The sequence below is a fragment of the Macaca nemestrina genome, chromosome 19, assembly GCF_043159975.1.
Source record: "Macaca nemestrina isolate mMacNem1 chromosome 19, mMacNem.hap1, whole genome shotgun sequence".
NCBI classification, from domain to species: Eukaryota; Metazoa; Chordata; class Mammalia; order Primates; family Cercopithecidae; genus Macaca; species Macaca nemestrina.
This window is the reverse complement of record NC_092143.1, coordinates 18,080,395-18,097,994: the sequence shown is the minus strand read 5'-3', so window position 1 is coordinate 18,097,994 and position 17,600 is coordinate 18,080,395. Positions and strand designations below refer to the sequence as shown.

Here is a 17,600-nt window from a genome sequence, read left to right as displayed (position 1 = left end):
CTCACTGACTAGCTGCCCTTTCCTGGAAGCCCTGAAGCAGCCCCCACCTTTTCCTTCTACTGTCAGAACATACCTGCCCAGTCCCCCAGGCTCTCCGCCTGCACCTGCCCGAGTCTCCCATTTGCTCTGTCCTCTCCCTCCTCTCAAATCCTTCTGTCTCTGCCCCATAACCTCACCCTCCCCAGCTTGTACACTTCCTCTTGGAAGTCCTTCCCTATCTCCTCCTGTTTCCCTGCCCATCCAAAGCCAAGGAAGACGTGGACACCAGTCGGAGTCCAGGGTTGCGTTTCTCCTTCCTCGTCCACAATCAGGGAGGATCTTTCCAGTGCTTCAGTTCTGGCACTGCTGTGTGGGGCTCTGACTGGTCAGTTTTCCTTCCTCTCTATATGTGGCTGTGTCCCCCTTTACTAAAAGCAGTGAGAGGGCAGAGACGGGTCCTGCCTTCAGTCCTGCGGCAAGCCAGGACCTCATGCAGGTATGGGAGAGAGCTCAGCAAAGATGCCTTTGGCGGTGTGATGACAGCAGAACTTCGTAAAGAGAATGATACTTCCTCCTGTTAAACTCTGACTACATCAAACTATATCTTGTGGAGAATAATTGTTTTTTGAGATAAAGGTGAATGACCCAGGCAAAGGAATGACTGGCCTCGCTCTTACCCGGTGATTATATGAACTCAGCCCCTTTTGTGGGGAACAGTATGTGTGTGGGGAGAGGACTGATTCGTATTTGTAATTTTCAGTGAGACCAGTAGGAGCTGACTGGCTGTGATTAGTCCCTTTAAGTTGGAGTTTTGAATACTTTTTATCACTAGATATACATTCATAAAATGCACTTTAAAATGTCCCAAATCCCTAGGCCCTGTAGTCCCAGCTACTCAGGGGGCTGGTATGGGAAGATGGCATGAGCCCAGGAGGATCACTTGAGTATGGGAAGATTGCTTGAACCCAGGAGGTCAAGGCTACAGTGAGCGGTGATCACACCACTGCACTCTAACCTAGGTGATAGAATGAGAATCTGTCTCAGAAAAAACTCCCAAATCCTTTATCAATTGTTTTGGGTTTTTTGAAACAGGGTCTCGCTCTGTCACCCAGGCTGGAGTGCAGTGTTGCAATCACTGCTCACTGCAGCCTCAACCTCCTAGGCTCAAGCAATCCTCCTGCCTCAGCCTCCTGAATAGCTGGGACCACAGGCACACGCCACCACACCTGGATAATTTTTAAAGTTTTATAGAGACAGGGTCTCAAACTCCTGAGCTCAAGCAGTCCTCCCACTTCTGCCTCCCAAAATGCTGGGATTACAGCCGTGAGCCACTGTGCCAAACTTTTTTTTTTTAATCAATTATAATATTGTTTGTGACAGTCATAATTTCTTCGTGATCTTCTCCAATGAACTAGACACATATTTTCATATTTTACAAATCATAAAATATATGAGCCTAAGTTTTGGCAGCAGAATTTTTATTTCAAGAGCTATGTGTAAAATATATTTCTTAGACATGAATTATATTTTAAACACTCAGGGCATTTTCTGTTAAACCCTGTGATTCTCTGTATCTACCTCTGTTATGACTTAGGCCATGTACCTGACTGATGTAACTTAGGACCTCCAAGTTTTTAATGTGTTCCGTGATTGACAGGTTTCCCAGGTAGGGTGAACGCACCCATGGGCTGTGCCAGGTGATCCAGCAGGGTGAGCAGGGGATCCTAAAATACTGCCCCTTTATCCTCGTGGTCTCTTTATAACATACCATGTTGGTAGGTGCCTATGCAATGTTGTTCTGAAGCTTGAAATGTGAAGTTCCGGTTTGTACAAAAGAAACATGCCTGGTATTTTCTCTGTGAATCTGTAAGATTGAAATTCTATCTGCCGAGCTTATTTAAAATGAGAATGTCTAGAAGGGCATTCAATCATAATTCATTTATGTCCTAGTTAACAGAAATCACAGATATAATCTGGCAGAAGCTTTATCAGCAGACGGACTGAGTAAACTGTGTCTGCCTTCACCCAAGTGTGGCTCGAAAAGCTGACTGAACCCCCAGACAGCAAGGCACTGAAATGACTCGGACCACTCATCGCCAATTTCGCATTGATGCCTCAAGTTTCCAATCCCATGATAAAGGACTTCTTTTTGTGAAATCAAACGTGCTTTTTTAAAGCATGCATTTTTTCCTAGTTGTCCTGCTAAAATACTCTGCTGTGCAGCTTTGGTTTGTCATAATTAGGTTAAAAGTGCACAAGGATGGTTTCTACGGGAAGATTGTCAGGCCTTGAGAATTTGTCTCTGGGTACCCAGTTTATCTTTTCCATCATTTCCCCCCTTTCTAGTGACACCCTTTTCCTTCTCTCCCCTCGGGGAATGACTGGATGCAAGTTATGTATACTTTCACTAATTCCATTCAGCTGCGCCCATGAACACCCCTCCTCTACTGGATGCAGACCACTGCGCTGGGGTGCGATGCGATTACATCTCCCTTCTCCCAGCAGCCTACTATAGAAGCCTTCAGCTTTGAATTGAGGAGGCAGAAGCTTTGTGTTTGTGCAATATGGCCACTTGCCGGTGCCACATCATGTTTAGAAATTCTCGCATCTGCCTCTCAGTGTTGCAGGATGGGCGCAGTTACTAGCGCTATTGTACAGGTGAGGAGACTCAGGCTGAGAATGGCTTTTTTTTTTTTTTTTTGGTCCTGAGATTTTAGAAACGTAGTCAGTTTTACTAAAGAAATATCAGGCATTCTTCTCTCCGAGTCAAACTGGAAGCCCAGTTTCGAGGGCTGCCTTGGGTACAAAACTCCTGCCCTGAAGCCCACTCAGTTCTTGGGGGCTGCCTGGCCAGGCTACTTCTTACTCTTGTCACCAGTGCTCGAGGTACCTTGTCTCCTCCTCCAACCTGAGTTCTCCCGGCCCTTACCTCTGCTTTGCATAAATTCCCATATTCAGATTGGGTGTGCTGTCTCACGCCTGTAATCCCAGCACTTTGAGAGGTTGAGGTGGGCAAATCTCTTGAGCTAAGGGGTTCAAGACCAGCATGGGCAACATGATGAAACCCCGTGTCTACCAAAAAATACAAAAATTAGCCCAGCGTGGTGGTGGGCACCTGTGGTCCCAGCTACTCGGGCGGCTGAGGCGGTAGAATCTCTTGAGCCTGGGAGGTCAAGGCTGCAGTGAGCTATGATCATGCCACTGCTCTCTAGCCTGGGTGACAGAGCAAGACTGTCTCAAAAAAAAAAAAAAATTCCTATATTCTGTCATATCAGACTTTCTTTTCTTTGTCATTTAACTCTTTGAATAGGAATCCGCCCCATCTGGTCTCTGGGAAATGATTCCTGCATCATTTCCACTCCTGGTTATGAATGTTTTGCTGAGAATCTCCATGATGGGACGTTTTCCTTACATTCACAGGAACAGGACTGTGCCATGTCCAGAATAGAGAGCTGGATAAAATAGAGATAAAGTTAGCTGGAGAAAGCAGCTAAAGAAGGGGCAGACCAGAAAGGATCGCCCAGAACATCTGAATTCAAAGGGTCTATATTTTGACTCATTAATGGAAACACTTGTGACCGGGAGAAAAACTGAGACCTTCTCGCTCGCCCGTTAGCCCAGCTGGCTGAGAAAAAAAGACATTCAAAGAAACAGACAAGAACCAACAGCATCTGTTTGTAGGTTACTCTGATGTATTAATATTACCTTTTGTATGTTTGTTGTTTATTTACTTCTAAAACAAAGTTCTTCAAAGAGAAATAATTCCTTAGGGTAAGACTATCTTATTTAAAGAAGCTCTTTTAGTGTTTTGGGCACACAGGTCGCTAGTAATTTATTTGTATTCTATTCTATTCTGGGTAGGATCAGTTTCAATAGTGACTTTCTTTAAGGATATTTTTTTCCGGGACAGCAGGGCTGTTAAGTGAAGTGTTATTTTTACATTTAATCGTTTCTCTCTTAAGAAAAACCACATCTTTTGACTCTACTGTAACGTTCAGAAATGTGATACCATCCTTACTGAAATTATAGCCAAATTCTGAAATATAGTCATGGATGATATTTTATAAAACAAAATCTATGGAAAATCCCTCATTTGTTCTTCTAGGTTACGTTCTTTTCATCTCGATTTGACAAGAGGGGCCAAGCCTCTTTCTGCATTGTTCGATGTCAGCATGAATTTTCAGTGGAGCAAGAAGTAATTTTAGTATCCATAATGACTTGCACGACAATTGGGTTAACAGCATGGAAAATAAATATTTAAGTCAACCTTCCCTGCAGGATTCTAAATACAGATCCGCTCGTCTCTGTGGCTCCACTGGCAGAAATGTTATGTTTCTTCAGCTTATGGTTTTTCAGAATTAGACTCAACATGGCTTTGCTTTGGGAAATAAATCCACATTGCTTTATAAAGGGATTTTTTAATTTCAAATTTATTATCTCCCTCCGCCCTCCCAAAGCCTTGCACAGACTGTGGACATGGTTATTCTAGAAGAGTCCATCAGCCGTTAAGATAAACACCAGCCTGTATGTCCTGAAACAAATGCGTAGAAGACACAAAAAGACACAAGAGAGCGAAGCAAGAGAAGTCAAATCATCTTGCTGTTTTAACTCCTTCTTTTAGACTTAGCAAGGAATTTGTAGGGAGAATCTGTATGTGCAGAGAATATTTGCTATAAACAAACTCTAATGTTCCTTATTAATTCTGGTGAGTTCTGTCAGAATATAGGTTAGTTGATACAGATGCTGTGGACCAAAGAGAATATTTGTAGCTTATTGATTAAGAACTATACTCTATCAATACATGGCTGCTTTTCTAAACAAGACTTCTAAGAAGTCAAATTATATTCTGCAAAACACGAGAGCAACCTGATCCCAGCCAGCCCCCAAGGCTGCTGTGATGTAGAATAGGCCCTGGATTAGATCACAAGTTCATTCTCCTTTCACCTCCAGAAGGATGCACCCAAAAAAATGGCTGGTAACATGGGTTACCTATGGAGAAGAGTGACTGGGAGAGAGTGGGACAGAATTTCCTAAACAAGCTGTTGCTCGTTTTAAATTTTGTATCATGGGACTATATTCCCTATGCAATAAATAAAAATTTTGAAGTATTTATGCTTTATTTGCTTCATGAAGACAACTGCGATTCCGAAGCTTTGACTCTATCAGTCTTAAAGGTGAACTAGAAAAATCTCAGTAAATAAAAGCCTGTACATCTCAACTCAGTCATCAAAGGCTTTTCCTTGCTGCATCTTGGGGAAAAAGAGGCAACTGTAAGTGGCTGACAAAATCACTCTATTAACTGAAGATCTGGGGCCTTATGCCCAAATTCCCCCATTCCCTATGAGATTCCTTAAGAACACGTAAGCAGGAACATGTTTTTATCAAATGATTGCTTTACTAGGGCTGCTACCAATAATAATAGCTACCACTTTGCAACCGTGGGGAGCTTGGTCTTGGAGGGTAGAGTCTGGCTGAAGTTCTGGGCAGATGGAAGGGAAAGGCAGAAGCCCAGAGGGGCCACCGCCAAGAGGATCTGGAGCCATCTTCAGGCTCTTGCCAGCTGCTGGCTGGCAGGGCAGTTAGTGGTAAAATGGTAGACATCAGAACCAGAATACTGTAGGCAAAATGAGAGGTCAGACTGGGAGGGGCAGGGACACCTGTTCATTCACACACACACACAAATGACACCCAGAGGATGAACCTGACAGGCCATCCAGGAAGAGGGAGACTGCTATAAGGAAACAGATCCAGGGCAGTCTAATGGGAAACTGAGCCCAAGCATGTGGGACTCAAGATAGAGTCTGGGTGTCAGGAGTCTGGCCTGCAGCATCGAGGGACAAGTCAGTCAGTCCTGGTGCCTGGCAGAGCAAGACAGGCTGGAGTGAAAGAAGCACTGGATTTCCTAAGAGTTATAAGCACGGGGCTGCAGTGCACAGCGCTCACCAGGCGGTTTGTTGCTGGAACTGGGGCATGAGATTAGAATGAGACCAGCACAGGGCACGCTTTAGAGGCTGTATGGGGAGGAAAAGGGTCCGCAAGTGGAGGGAAAGAACGTTGGAAGCAGAGAGCCAGAAAGGAAGAGAAAAAGGGACAATAAAGACATGCTTTGTCTTCGGCATGAACCAACAATCTAGTTTTCCAGATTTCTTTACCTGCAAACCACATTCCCTTAAATGTGTGTACTTATGCTGCCTTTTAAGGTGTATGTCTATTGCCATATTGAAGGTTTGAAGGTATACTTCGAAGTATATCATGTAACTAGAGAACAAAGTAGGTTTCTGCTTAAGCTGGACCCTAAATGAAATTAAAAGCATATCTTTCTGCCTGACCATAGCAATTTTCCCAGCAGCAAAATTTCTGCTGCTGCTTCAAAGATCTGTAATCCTATAGCTCTGTCAAGTAGACATGTCAGTTTTGAGGTGATGAAAATCTTCAGGAATTAGATAGCTGTGATGGTTGTCCAACCTTGCCAAAGTGCTAAAAACCACTGAACAGTAAGTATACTTTAAAAGGTTTAATTTTATGGTCCGTGAATTATATCTCAATTTTTTTTGGTGAGGGGGGGAAGAGTCACATTCAGGTGAAAAGTCATAGTGAGGTAGAAGCTTAGGAGAGAGAAATGGATTTTATATCTTTGAAAATCAATTAAAAGTTAGGACAGCTGGTCATTTGTGGAAGCAGTGACTTCCTTGTTTCTTTGAAGAGGTGCAAAGCTCCTGGGTTGGAGGATCGGTGGGTTGAATGAATCACAGCCATACTCCTAAACATGGAGTGAATTGTCTACATGTTCAGGTCAGGTATACTCAACAGGCTCCAGGGCTTGGAGCCCGGGACACAGCCTGTGACATCTTGACAGTGCCCCTAAGCAGCTACTTCAGGGATATCCCATTTACCAAATTCCCCTAAAAAGTACCTTTCTGTGTCTATAACACAAAGTATGTACCTTTCTGTGTCTATAACACAAAGTATGTGCTCATTTTACTGAGTCTGTGGCTGCCCCCTTAAGGGATCAGAAGCAATTAATACCCTTTGTCATCTGAAATATAGTCCAACTTCGTATTTATCCTGTTTGCCCTTGTCATCAGCATTGCAACAATGTTCACGAATCCTTAGGCTCGGATGAATCCTCCTTTTTGACCCAGTTTGCGTGGCCGCATCAGTTTTACCACTTTGCCTCTTTCTTTGCACGTACATTGCACACAGAGGGAGACAGAGAAGGGTGGCATCTAAAACAGAGAAAAACACCTCAAAAAACACCTCAGAAGGGAGAGGTATGGTGGTTTCTTTTAAGCAATTCTTCCTCGGTCCGCTGGGCTCAATGCAGCTTCCCTAAGACTCTGGAGCATCCAACTGTGTTATCCGGTGTCCACAGGGAGTGTCAGCAGGGCCCAGGAAGCAAGTCCAAGTACAGCCTTCCTGGCATACATCACCCCAATAACACACTGGGACCTTCTCGTCGACCTCAGACTCCTCATAAGCCCTTTGCTGGCCAGGGTGAGATCAGAAAGGTCCATGATAGCTGTGTGCCTCACACTCACTGGGCTTTCCTGGGTTTGGTGCTTTCTTCATAAAGCTGCCTTCTGTAATGGAGCTATTTTGAGGACGCATGGCTTCTTCCAAGCCATGTTATCTCTGTGCCCTCCATCCGAGCACTTTAATATGCAGATGAAGCCCTCCCCTGACTGCCTTTGTGACACTGGGCTCCAGCTGGACTGAAGGTCTCCTATTGCCACCCAAGAGCTGTTTCAGGCCTCATTGCCCCTGTTCGAACTGTTCATATTGTCCAAAGTCTTCCTACTTCCTCCCGCTACCTCCACCTGCCAGTTTCTGTTTCCTGGTCTGGCTGATTTCTATTTATCTTGGAAGACTGATTACTTACCACCTCCCTTAGGAAGCCTTCCTGGCCGCTTCTGCTTCCTTCCCACCACTGCTGAGGTAGGGCCCATCTGGTATGTGTTTCATTCCATTCTAAGACCCTTGAGGGGAAGGTCTGTGACCCTGTATTCGAGGATGAAGCAGGGAACTTGCATGAATTTCAAGTGTGGCGTGCATACGTAGATGTCTGTTCAGCTAAGCCCAACTCTTCGGTTTCTGACATGACTGCTTCTCAACAGGAGTGTTTGTTTTTTGCTCACACCAAGAATGCTGATCAGGAAAAGAGCTTTTCTGTGGCAAACTGATAAGAATCTGGGTGATTACAGGCGCCTGGGCTGCTTTGTTTTCTTTTGTTTTACTCAGATGGGCGGATTCAGAAATTGGTATTTGTCTTAGAATCATACCCTTTTGAACCAGAAGGGAACCAGAGGCTGAGGAAGCTTAAACAGCTCCCGCAGGTCCTTCAGGCAACAGGTAGTGAGGGCGGAGCCCAGGAAGCCCCTACAACACCTTACTTTCTCGGCTTTTTAAAATTCTCTGAGTGTTTAACATGTTAAAAGGTAGTGTAATCCCAGCACTTTGGGAGGCTGAGGTAGGTGTATCACCTGAGGTCAGGAGTTCAAGGGGCCGACATGGTGAAACCCCATCTCTACTAAAAATACAAAGATTAGCTGGTGCATGGCTATAGTCCCAGCTACTTGGGAGGCTGAGGCAGGAGAATTGCCTGAACCTGGGAAGCAGAGGTTGCAGTGCGGTGAGGTTGTGCCATTGCACTCCAGCCTGGGCAATAGAGCAAGACTCTGTCTAAAACAAAAAACAAAACAAAACAAAAAAACAAACAAACAAAAAACCTGTAATCTCAACTCTCAGCTACTTAGGAGGCAAAAGTAGGAGAATGGCTTGAATCCGGGAGGTAGAGGTTGTGGTGAACTGAGATCACGCCATTGCACTCCAGCCTGGGCAACAAGAGCAAAACTCCATCTCAACAACAACAAAAAAAAGTAATTTGGTGATTCACTTTTTGTTTTACCTAGTTTTATCCAGAAAGGGCTGTGTGGACTCTCTGCCTGACCTCGGTGTTCTTTTCAGGTGGCTCTGCAGATCGCTCCTCCCTGTACCAGTGAGCGGCATTATGAGCATCTGGGACGGTGCTGTAACAAATGTGAACCAGGTACAGCTGCTTCTGAGCCACCTTGCATTGCCCCTTAAAAGTGGGTGAGGCTTTCGTTGTTATTTTTTCTGGCTGCCAGATGAAACAAGAAATTGGATAGACGCATTATGGTAGTGGCAGGTGGTAATGTCTGTCACTCTGAAGACAAAAATCTTTCTCTCAATAGAGATTTGAAGGGATTTTAAAATCCCTTTTGAAAAAAAAACAAACAACTTTAAAAGCTGTTGCTTAATTTGGGCTGAAACACAATTTTCTAAAACCCTATTTCTTGAGATGGCAAGAAGTTTTTTAAAACTAATATTTTAGCACTTTATGAGTCAAACTCTCAAAATGTGAAATGCAGCTCTTATTTAAAATTGTTTTCACGGAAATTTTATTTTGGAATAACCATACTGGAATTGTGGCTGCTAAAAATTGCCTAAACCCTTGTCGTACCTTTTTCCGTACACCTGTTGAGGAGCAGAAGGTGGACTGGCTACCACCTACCCCAAGTCGCTCTGCCAGCAGGTGTGGCTGAGTGTCTGCAGCCCCAGTGAAAGCCACAGTCCACGGGGCCCGCGCTCTCGTCATGCGGGGAGGGGAAGGTGGGTTACCTTATAACAAGATATTTTGGATATTTCAGCTACAGTTATTTCTTGGATGTGCAGAACCAAGATCCAGTGATTGTCAAGTGTGTGTTGGGTAGGTGGGTGGGGCGCAGCGTGACACTTGGTCAAACGAAGCTAACCATGAGCCGGTAGTAAGTGTAGAAGAAGTTAACAAAAAGAAGTTAATAAGAAGTTGCCTATCCAGATGGAAGGCAGAGGGGAGAGGGGATGGGTGATGCAGTTTCTCTTGCCTACCCCCCTTATTCCCTGAGTGGGCTCCGGGGAATCTTTCAAGTTCTGCGGCCCAGTTTAAAATCATCATTCTATTGCTTTTTTTTTTCCCCCCCTTTTTCTTTTTGAGACGGTGTCTTGCTCTGTTGCCCAGGCTGGAGTGCAGTGGCGTGATTTCAGCTCACTGCAACCTCCGTCTCCCAGAGGTTGAGGCAGCAGCAATTCTCCTGCCTCAGCCTCCCAAGTAGCTGGGACTACAGTCACCTGCCACCACGCCCAGCTGATTTTTGTATTTTCAGTAGAGACGAGATTTCACCATGTTGGCCAGGCTAGTCTCAAATTTCTGGCCTCAGGTGATCCGCCTCCCGAAGTGCTGGGATTACAGGTGTGAGCCACCGTGCCTGGCCCATCATTCTGTTCCTTAGCAGACTTTCTGGGTGCAGAGGGTGGTTGACTTTTTACTTAAGAAGAATTAAGAAACTGCTGTGACCACAGGCTCAGCAGACCCAGGTGGGGTTATTTCAGCCAGCTGAGTGGCCCAAGGAGCCCAGGGTGCTGCAGTCACTGTGCACTGTGGCCTCTTCTCCTGTGTCATGTCGTCTTTGGGGGGTGTCCTGGGATCATGGGCACCAATGGTTACTGGTCCCATAGATGGGTGCGATTTTTGTTGCTGTTTTGCTTTGTGTTGCTGTTATGGTTTGGGTTTTTGATGGTTGTATTTTTCCCCTTTATTTTTTAAAGGAAAGTACATGTCTTCTAAATGCACTACTACCTCTGACAGTGTATGTCTGCCCTGTGGCCCGGATGAATACTTGGATACCTGGAATGAAGAAGATAAATGCTTGCTACATAAAGTTTGTGATACAGGTGAGCCTGTCGCGTCAGTGTGAAGTGTAGAAACCTCAGACCTCTTTTTCTGTAGAAACATTTTTAGAGGCAACCGATCATGTTTCATTTCAGGAACATGGAAGGAAGTTGTGACTACAGATCCCAAGAAAGATGCATTTTAAATCCCCAAGGCCTGTGTTAAAATTCTTCATTTAGAACATTTGTGCTGGAATATATTTATGTTGCCATTTAATCATGGGACACATCATAGACTTGACATAATGTTTCCATTAATGTTCCCACCTATTTTGTGTGGTTTAATCCTCCTCCAAACCCTGTAGGTAGCCATACTTATCCCTTTTATTTTATTTTATTTTATTTCTTTATTTATTTATTTGAGACAGAGTCTTGCTCTGTTGCCCAGGCTGGAGTGCAGTGGCGCAATCTCAGCTCACTGCAAGCTCCACCTCCCAGGTTCACGCCATTCTCCTGCCTCAGCCTCCTGAGTAGCTGGGACTATAGGCGCTCCCCACCATGCCCGGCTAATTTTTTGTGCTTTTAGTAGAGATGGGTTTCACTGTGTTAGCCAGGATGGTCTCAATATCCTGACCTCATGATGAGCCCGCCTCGGCCTCCCAAAGTGCTGGGATTACAGGCGTGAGCCACCACGCCCGGCCTATCCCCTTTAAAGATTGAGAAACAGATTCAGAGAGGTTGAATAACTTCTCCAAGTTTAACACATGTGAAGCAGGACTCAAAACCAGGTCTACTCTTGACCTTTTTCCTAAACTATAAATATTTTATTAACACAGTTTCATCTCCTTACCAGACTGCCTTAAGTTTTTTGCCTGGAATGTTTTTTAAAGTATAGTTTATTTGAAGGAATCAGGAGCAAAACATGTCTCTTAATTCTCTTAAGAGACACAGGTTCCTTTCTCTCTCTTCTTTCCTTTTTCCATTGAGCTCATTTGTTGAAGAAGCCATGACGTTAGTTCTGTGGAGATTCCACAGGCCAGATTTTGTTGGTTGCATTCCCTTGGTATCATTTAATGTATTCTTCTGTCCCTTATATTTCTCTTCTTTTCTTTTTTTTTTTTTTTTTGAGATGGAGTCTTTCTCTGTCACCCAGGCTGGAGTGCAGTGGCACAATCTCGGCTCACTGCAACCATCCCCTCCTGGATTTAAGCTATTCTCCCGCCTCAGCCTCCCCAGTAGCTGGGATTACAGGCATGTGCCACCATGCCTGGCTAATTTTTGTATTTTTAGTAGAGATGAGGTTTTGCTGTGTTGGCCAGGCTGGTCTCAAACTCCTGACCTCAAGTGATGCATCCACCTCGGCCTCCCAAAGTGCTGGGATTACAGGCCTGACCCCTTCTTATAAATTGGTTGTTAGATCAATGTCTTATAAATTGGTTCTTAGATCTAGAAGGCCGGTCAGATTCTGCTTTGTTTTTTGTTTCGTTTGTGGCAAACTTCATATATAATATAGTTCACACATAGAATACTGGAACCATGTAATAGCTGAGCCTTCCTCTTTCTAACATTAGCAGCTGCTGATGGTCATGGTTTAGATTTGTTTCCATTAGGGGCTGTAGAAAGGTGATGTTCTGATTCTCTCATTTCTTTTTCATTTATTAGCTGGCATACTTTATGAAGATAAACTTCCCTCATCAACTATTTATTGATAAAGTTACAAGCATTTATCCTGCAGTGCAGTACATATAGAAAAGATAGAATAAATGCTTTTAACCTTATCACTTTGCAAAACAATATCTTAATCATCCAGCATTCTTCCAAGGACTTATATTATGGAGGTATTTGAGGTGTTTCAGTTTCAGTCTATTGCAGTTATTGTTTGTTTGTTTGTTTTTGAGTCTTGCTCTGTCGCCCAGGCTGGAGTGCAGTGGCACAATTTTGGCCCACGGCAACCTTGGCCTCCCAGGTTCAAACGATTCTCCTGCCTTGGCCTCCCAAGTAGCTGGGATGACAGGCATGTGCCACCATGCCCTGATAACATTTGTATTTTTGAGTAGAGAGGGCGTTTCACCGTGTGGCCAGGCTCTTCCTGAACTCCTGACCTCAAGTGATCCCTCTGCTTAGGCCTCCCAAAGTGCTGGGATTACAGGTGTGAGCCACGGTCCCCTGCCTGCAGTAACTGGTTGTAATGGTGCTTAGATTGTCACACTTCGATGAGGTGGCCCCAGGTGTTTTGATACAGCCCAGGCATCTATTGCTTCCATGCTTAGCTTGCATAATTCTTGTCTTAAACTATAATCAGATGTTTCTCTAAGGATTCCTGATTGTTTTTAGAGGAACATTGTATTTAGTGACCTCAGTCTGGATTCTAGAGAAGGCTCACTACTGGATTGATCCTTGTGTATAGAAGTTTTTTCCCCAGTGGACAGAATTAGAGAATAAGTGTTTCTTTGAACACCACAATTTTTCTAATATGCTGGAGACAGCTGGCAGATTTTGGCTGGGGAAGGTAACATGGAAACTCCACTGAGCAGAAGCATCTGATCAAGCCTTTTTAATTTCCTACTGCTTAGTAATGACCTTGACTCATTGCTGTCTCTTGGAAATAAAGATTCATTCTGTCTACTGCCAAAGTTGATTAAAGCCAAAAATCTGGTACATTACATACAATACTTTAAATTATGTCAAAATTATTCATCACAACCCAGGCTTACATTCAGATGGGATCCTAGGAGTAGCTGGAATTTTCCAGAGAAGTGGCATGTGTCTGTGGACGTTCCCATGCATTGTGGACATGTTTCTGAGTATTGACCTTGATGTTGCAGAGCTGACTGGGGACTTGGAAGAGTGGGCACTGCAGGAGATGGGGGGACTTCTCCAGGGTCACTAAGCTTGGGTCTATAAAGATTGGAAATAGGAAATGTCCCCTCCCTACGGGCTATAACTTGAGACAATAAGAGACAGAGCGTTTCTGGTTTGTTTGCTTGTTTTTCCCTTGGAATTCCTGTAAGTATTCAGGAATATAAGGTGCAGGGGCTGTTTGGACAATCCAGGTGAGAAGGAGCCCTAGAAGGGTACAAGGTCTGTTTTAAATCATGTTATTGGTTTGTATCATGTTGGGGGGCGGGGTCATGCACATACGTGCAGTTGACTCTGGTTATGCACGGTAGCTGTGTTCTGTAAAGTCACCAGGAATGCTGAATTAGCAAATCCTGAGCCATTAGTCCTAGTGGATTACAGGGTGAGGTTCCTGCAAGCCTCCAGTCACACCGTCATGGACTGATCACCACATAACCTTGTTTCATGTGTGTTTCTGTTTAAAGACACCTTATTTGATACATGTTGTTGATTCATTAACATTGCACTCATGACCAACAGCACTGTCATTCATGCCTGAGCGAAGCTTCTCTAACAGTTATTTTCTCCATAAGGCACACCACAGCCTTCTTGCACTTAGAACACTAGACAGCTCTTCAGCACGACAGTTGGGGGCTGTTATAAGCAGGGAAATCACCAACAAAACGCTTGTTTACCTTCTGTGAGCTGAAACAAGAAGGCAGAGCATCACCTGGTCCAACCTCAGCCAGAAACCTGAGTGTGGAGCAACTCGAAATGTACACGGTTCTGTCCCTGAAGGACTGCAGAATTACCAAGAGGATTGATTTTGGGGTGCAAATAAATTTCATTGAGTAGGTGAATTCACAAATATGAATCTGCAAATAATGAGGACTGTTGATTGATCCATAATTTGATTCCTATTTCTGTGTGTATGTAGTTTATAACAGATGTGTGTGTGTGTATATAGTTTATAACAGATACGTGTGTGTGTATGTAGTTTATAACAGATACGTGTGTGTGTATGTAGTTTATAACAGATACGTGTGTGTGTGTATGTAGTTTATAACAGATACGTGTGTGTGTGTGTGTGTGTGTGTGTGTGTAGTGTTTACAACAGATCAATTCCCATGGTTTTGGAAAAACCATACATACCTGCATTCCAGAAAAACTGGAAGGGGCCAGGAGATTTGGAACCAGAAGGCCATGTGTTGTGAAAACAGAGACAAATATGTTATCCTGAGTGCTTGAGGAGAGTTTGCCTCTAAGCACGTCACTGGGCCTGCCTCTGTGCCCTCTCCACTCATGTAACTCCACAACAGCCCGTTTTCACCCTGGGATGCCTCAGGATCCTAAGATGAATCCTAAACCTCCAGAAGCCTTATTCTCTAAGGTCCAAACTCGCGTTAGTCTTATGTATGTGGTATTTGAACTTAGAAAAATGAGGAAGCTCAGCTCTGTGACCCTTCTGCATTTGCCAGAACATTCAATGATCATCAATTCCCAAGTCCTTATCTTCCTACTAACATGAAAATTGACTTTTAAAAAAAGCCCACAAAACTCTTAATTATGAGAGAGAGAAGAACCCCCCGTGACGTTTTCGTGCCAGTGCAGGAAGTGCGAGGAGGAACTTGGGACTTCTCGGGCAGTGCCCTGGTGATTCACTCTGCAGGCCCGCCAGGCGGGCTGCTGGTCTGGCCTGTTCTGGGCTGGATGTTGGATAGTGCAGTCGTGAGCGGTGTGTCTGGGCTGGCTGCCCCTCCCTGTCTAATGACCTGTCTCTTGTCTCCCACAGGCAAGGCCCTGGTGGCCGTGGACGCCGGCAACAGCACGGCCCCCCGGCGCTGCGCCTGCACGGCTGGGTACCACTGGAGCCAGGATTGCGAGTGCTGCCGCCGCAACACCGAGTGCGCGCCGGGCCTGGGCGCCCAGCACCCGTGTACGGGTTGGATGTGTGCGTCTGTCGGCTCTTGCTGAGCCATGCAAAGCCAGCTTTGAGACAGTCTTGATAATAGCAGCAAGAAAGCTCCAGGGTGCTAGGCAGCATTGGAGGAACCCGAGGGGTGGGGAAAGGTGGGGGCTGATTTTCCACGAGATGCAGGCCCAGGCAAGACCTGAGAATGAATCCTCCGCTTAGGTACTTCAAAGGGACTGCGGGCAATTTGCCCACATGCTCTGGCCGTGGCCAGGGGGCGCTGGGGCTCCTCCATCTGTAGAAACCTAGGATCCCTACTTAGGAGCCAGCAGGATAGTGCAGGGGCGGTTGGACATTTTTAAAGAGTGTGCGCCCATTAGAATTTTGGCAAAACCATGCATCCCCCACCCCAGCACGTTTTTAAGTTGACATCTAAAAATTTTTGTTACAAGTTTAAAGAACTGATAAGGACTTAGGTACCAGGGAATTGTAACTGCGATAACACTGAAGAAACGAATCCAGTGGAATGTAAACACCATGGCCATTTGATGCCCACTATGATTCATTTTTAAATGCACTAATCATATTTAACTATTTGACAGTTAACATAATTCCTTTCTCTCCTTTTGTTTCCTATCCATTCCGCCTTCTCCACAGAATTTTATCCTGATATATTTCTTATCTTTGGAGGGGTTTTACTAATCACGTTTTCATGTTCAAATATGCACCTATTGAAAAATACGCACCTATCTTTTTTTTTGAAATGGAGTTTCACTCTTGTTGCCCAGGCTGGAGTGCAATGGCGCGATCTCAGCTCACTGCAACCTCTGCCTCCCAGGTTCAAGCAATTCTCCTGCCTCAGCCTCCTGAATAACTGGGATTACAGTCATGCTCCACCATGTCTGGCTAATTTTGTATTTTTAGTAGAGGCGAGATTTCTCCATGTTGGTCAGGCTGGTCTCAAACTCCCGACCTCAGGTGATCTGCCTGCCTTAGCCTTCGAAAGTGCTGGGATTATAGGCGTGAGCCACCACACTCGCCTGAAATCTTAATTTTTAAATATTTACTTTGACCTGGGACTAAAAGCATTTCTTCTGGACCAAGTTGTCACTACCTTTACTATTACACAATTGGTCAAAAATGAATATATCCTATTTTGCTGTATTATAATCATAAAAGTAAAAACCTCCGACCTCCATAATGAGTGGGATTTTTTTTCCAATTCATATATTTATGGCTGAATATTACTTATTGCTAAAATGCAACAGCATTCAGCATCAATTTTGTTTCTACTTTTTTTATGTATGTAAGTGCTGAGAAATTTGTTCACATAAATAACTGAATGGCAAAGGAAACACTTTGGTTATAGGCGTGTCCCTCAATTTTTTTCAGTACCTTCTGATATATGTGTCCAAGCTCACCTACTGATGTGATATCAGAAGTTATTTTTAATGATCTATCAGTTGATAATTCAATTGTGTCCTCCAATTTTGTTGAAAGTAAAGAAATAGAAATTCTTTTGAGTTGAAAAAGTATTTCTTAGAGTCATTTGCTTTCCTGAATTCTAGGAAGTATAACAAAAGCAGTTTTTTCCAAGACTTAACACATGATTATTTATGCCTATTAACCATTCCCTTAGAGGCACCTGGTTTTAACCCAAAATACTTGGACAGGGTTGGGAGAATTAAAATACTATCCATTTCAATTCATATCAAGGATAATATCCATCACAGAGTCTAACTGACACACTTGGTCTTTATTATCAAATGCATTGACTAAACCAGATGTGCTTTCTGTTACAAAAAGTCTAACTTGATTTTTTAATTGTTAAAATAGATCTCCCTATCACAGCCAACTCCCTCTGAATTCTGATTCTAAAATAGAAGCGGCCCAGAGCCTTTCCTCCAGCTTTTCACCAGCATGTCACATCAGGGGTTCTATTAGACGTTCTCTCTGCCTTGTACCTTTGGAAATGGGTTCATTTTGGGACAAAATAGGTGGAGGATAGAGGGGAAGGGGTAGATGAATGGAAATTTCACTCCTGCCCCACCCTGCTTAATTTCAGTTCAGAACAACTCAGCCTGATCACAGCTGCCCCATTTCTGTCATCCTGCTTTTGCCCTTGATAGAGCGGGAAAGGTGGGAGGTGTGCCGGGGGGCGCGGGAGCTCTGCCATCACCAGTGTTTCCACTTGTCACTTAGT

The 17,600-nt window shown here is 44.3% G+C and overlaps 1 protein-coding gene across 4 annotated transcripts in view; it reads left to right on the top strand.

Moving 5' to 3' along the window:
* LOC105477014 (TNF receptor superfamily member 11a) overlaps positions 1-17,600 on the top strand; it is a 66,377-nt gene that overhangs the window by 13,888 nt on the left and 34,889 nt on the right. For all 4 annotated transcript variants that reach the window (XM_071085228.1, XM_011733311.3, XM_011733309.2 and 1 more), the window contains exons 2-4: positions 8,944-9,025; positions 10,585-10,710; positions 15,278-15,421. In XM_071085228.1, the coding sequence (XP_070941329.1) occupies positions 8,944-9,025; positions 10,585-10,710; positions 15,278-15,421 (352 nt within the window). The remainder of the gene's footprint in view (positions 1-8,943; positions 9,026-10,584; positions 10,711-15,277; positions 15,422-17,600) is intronic.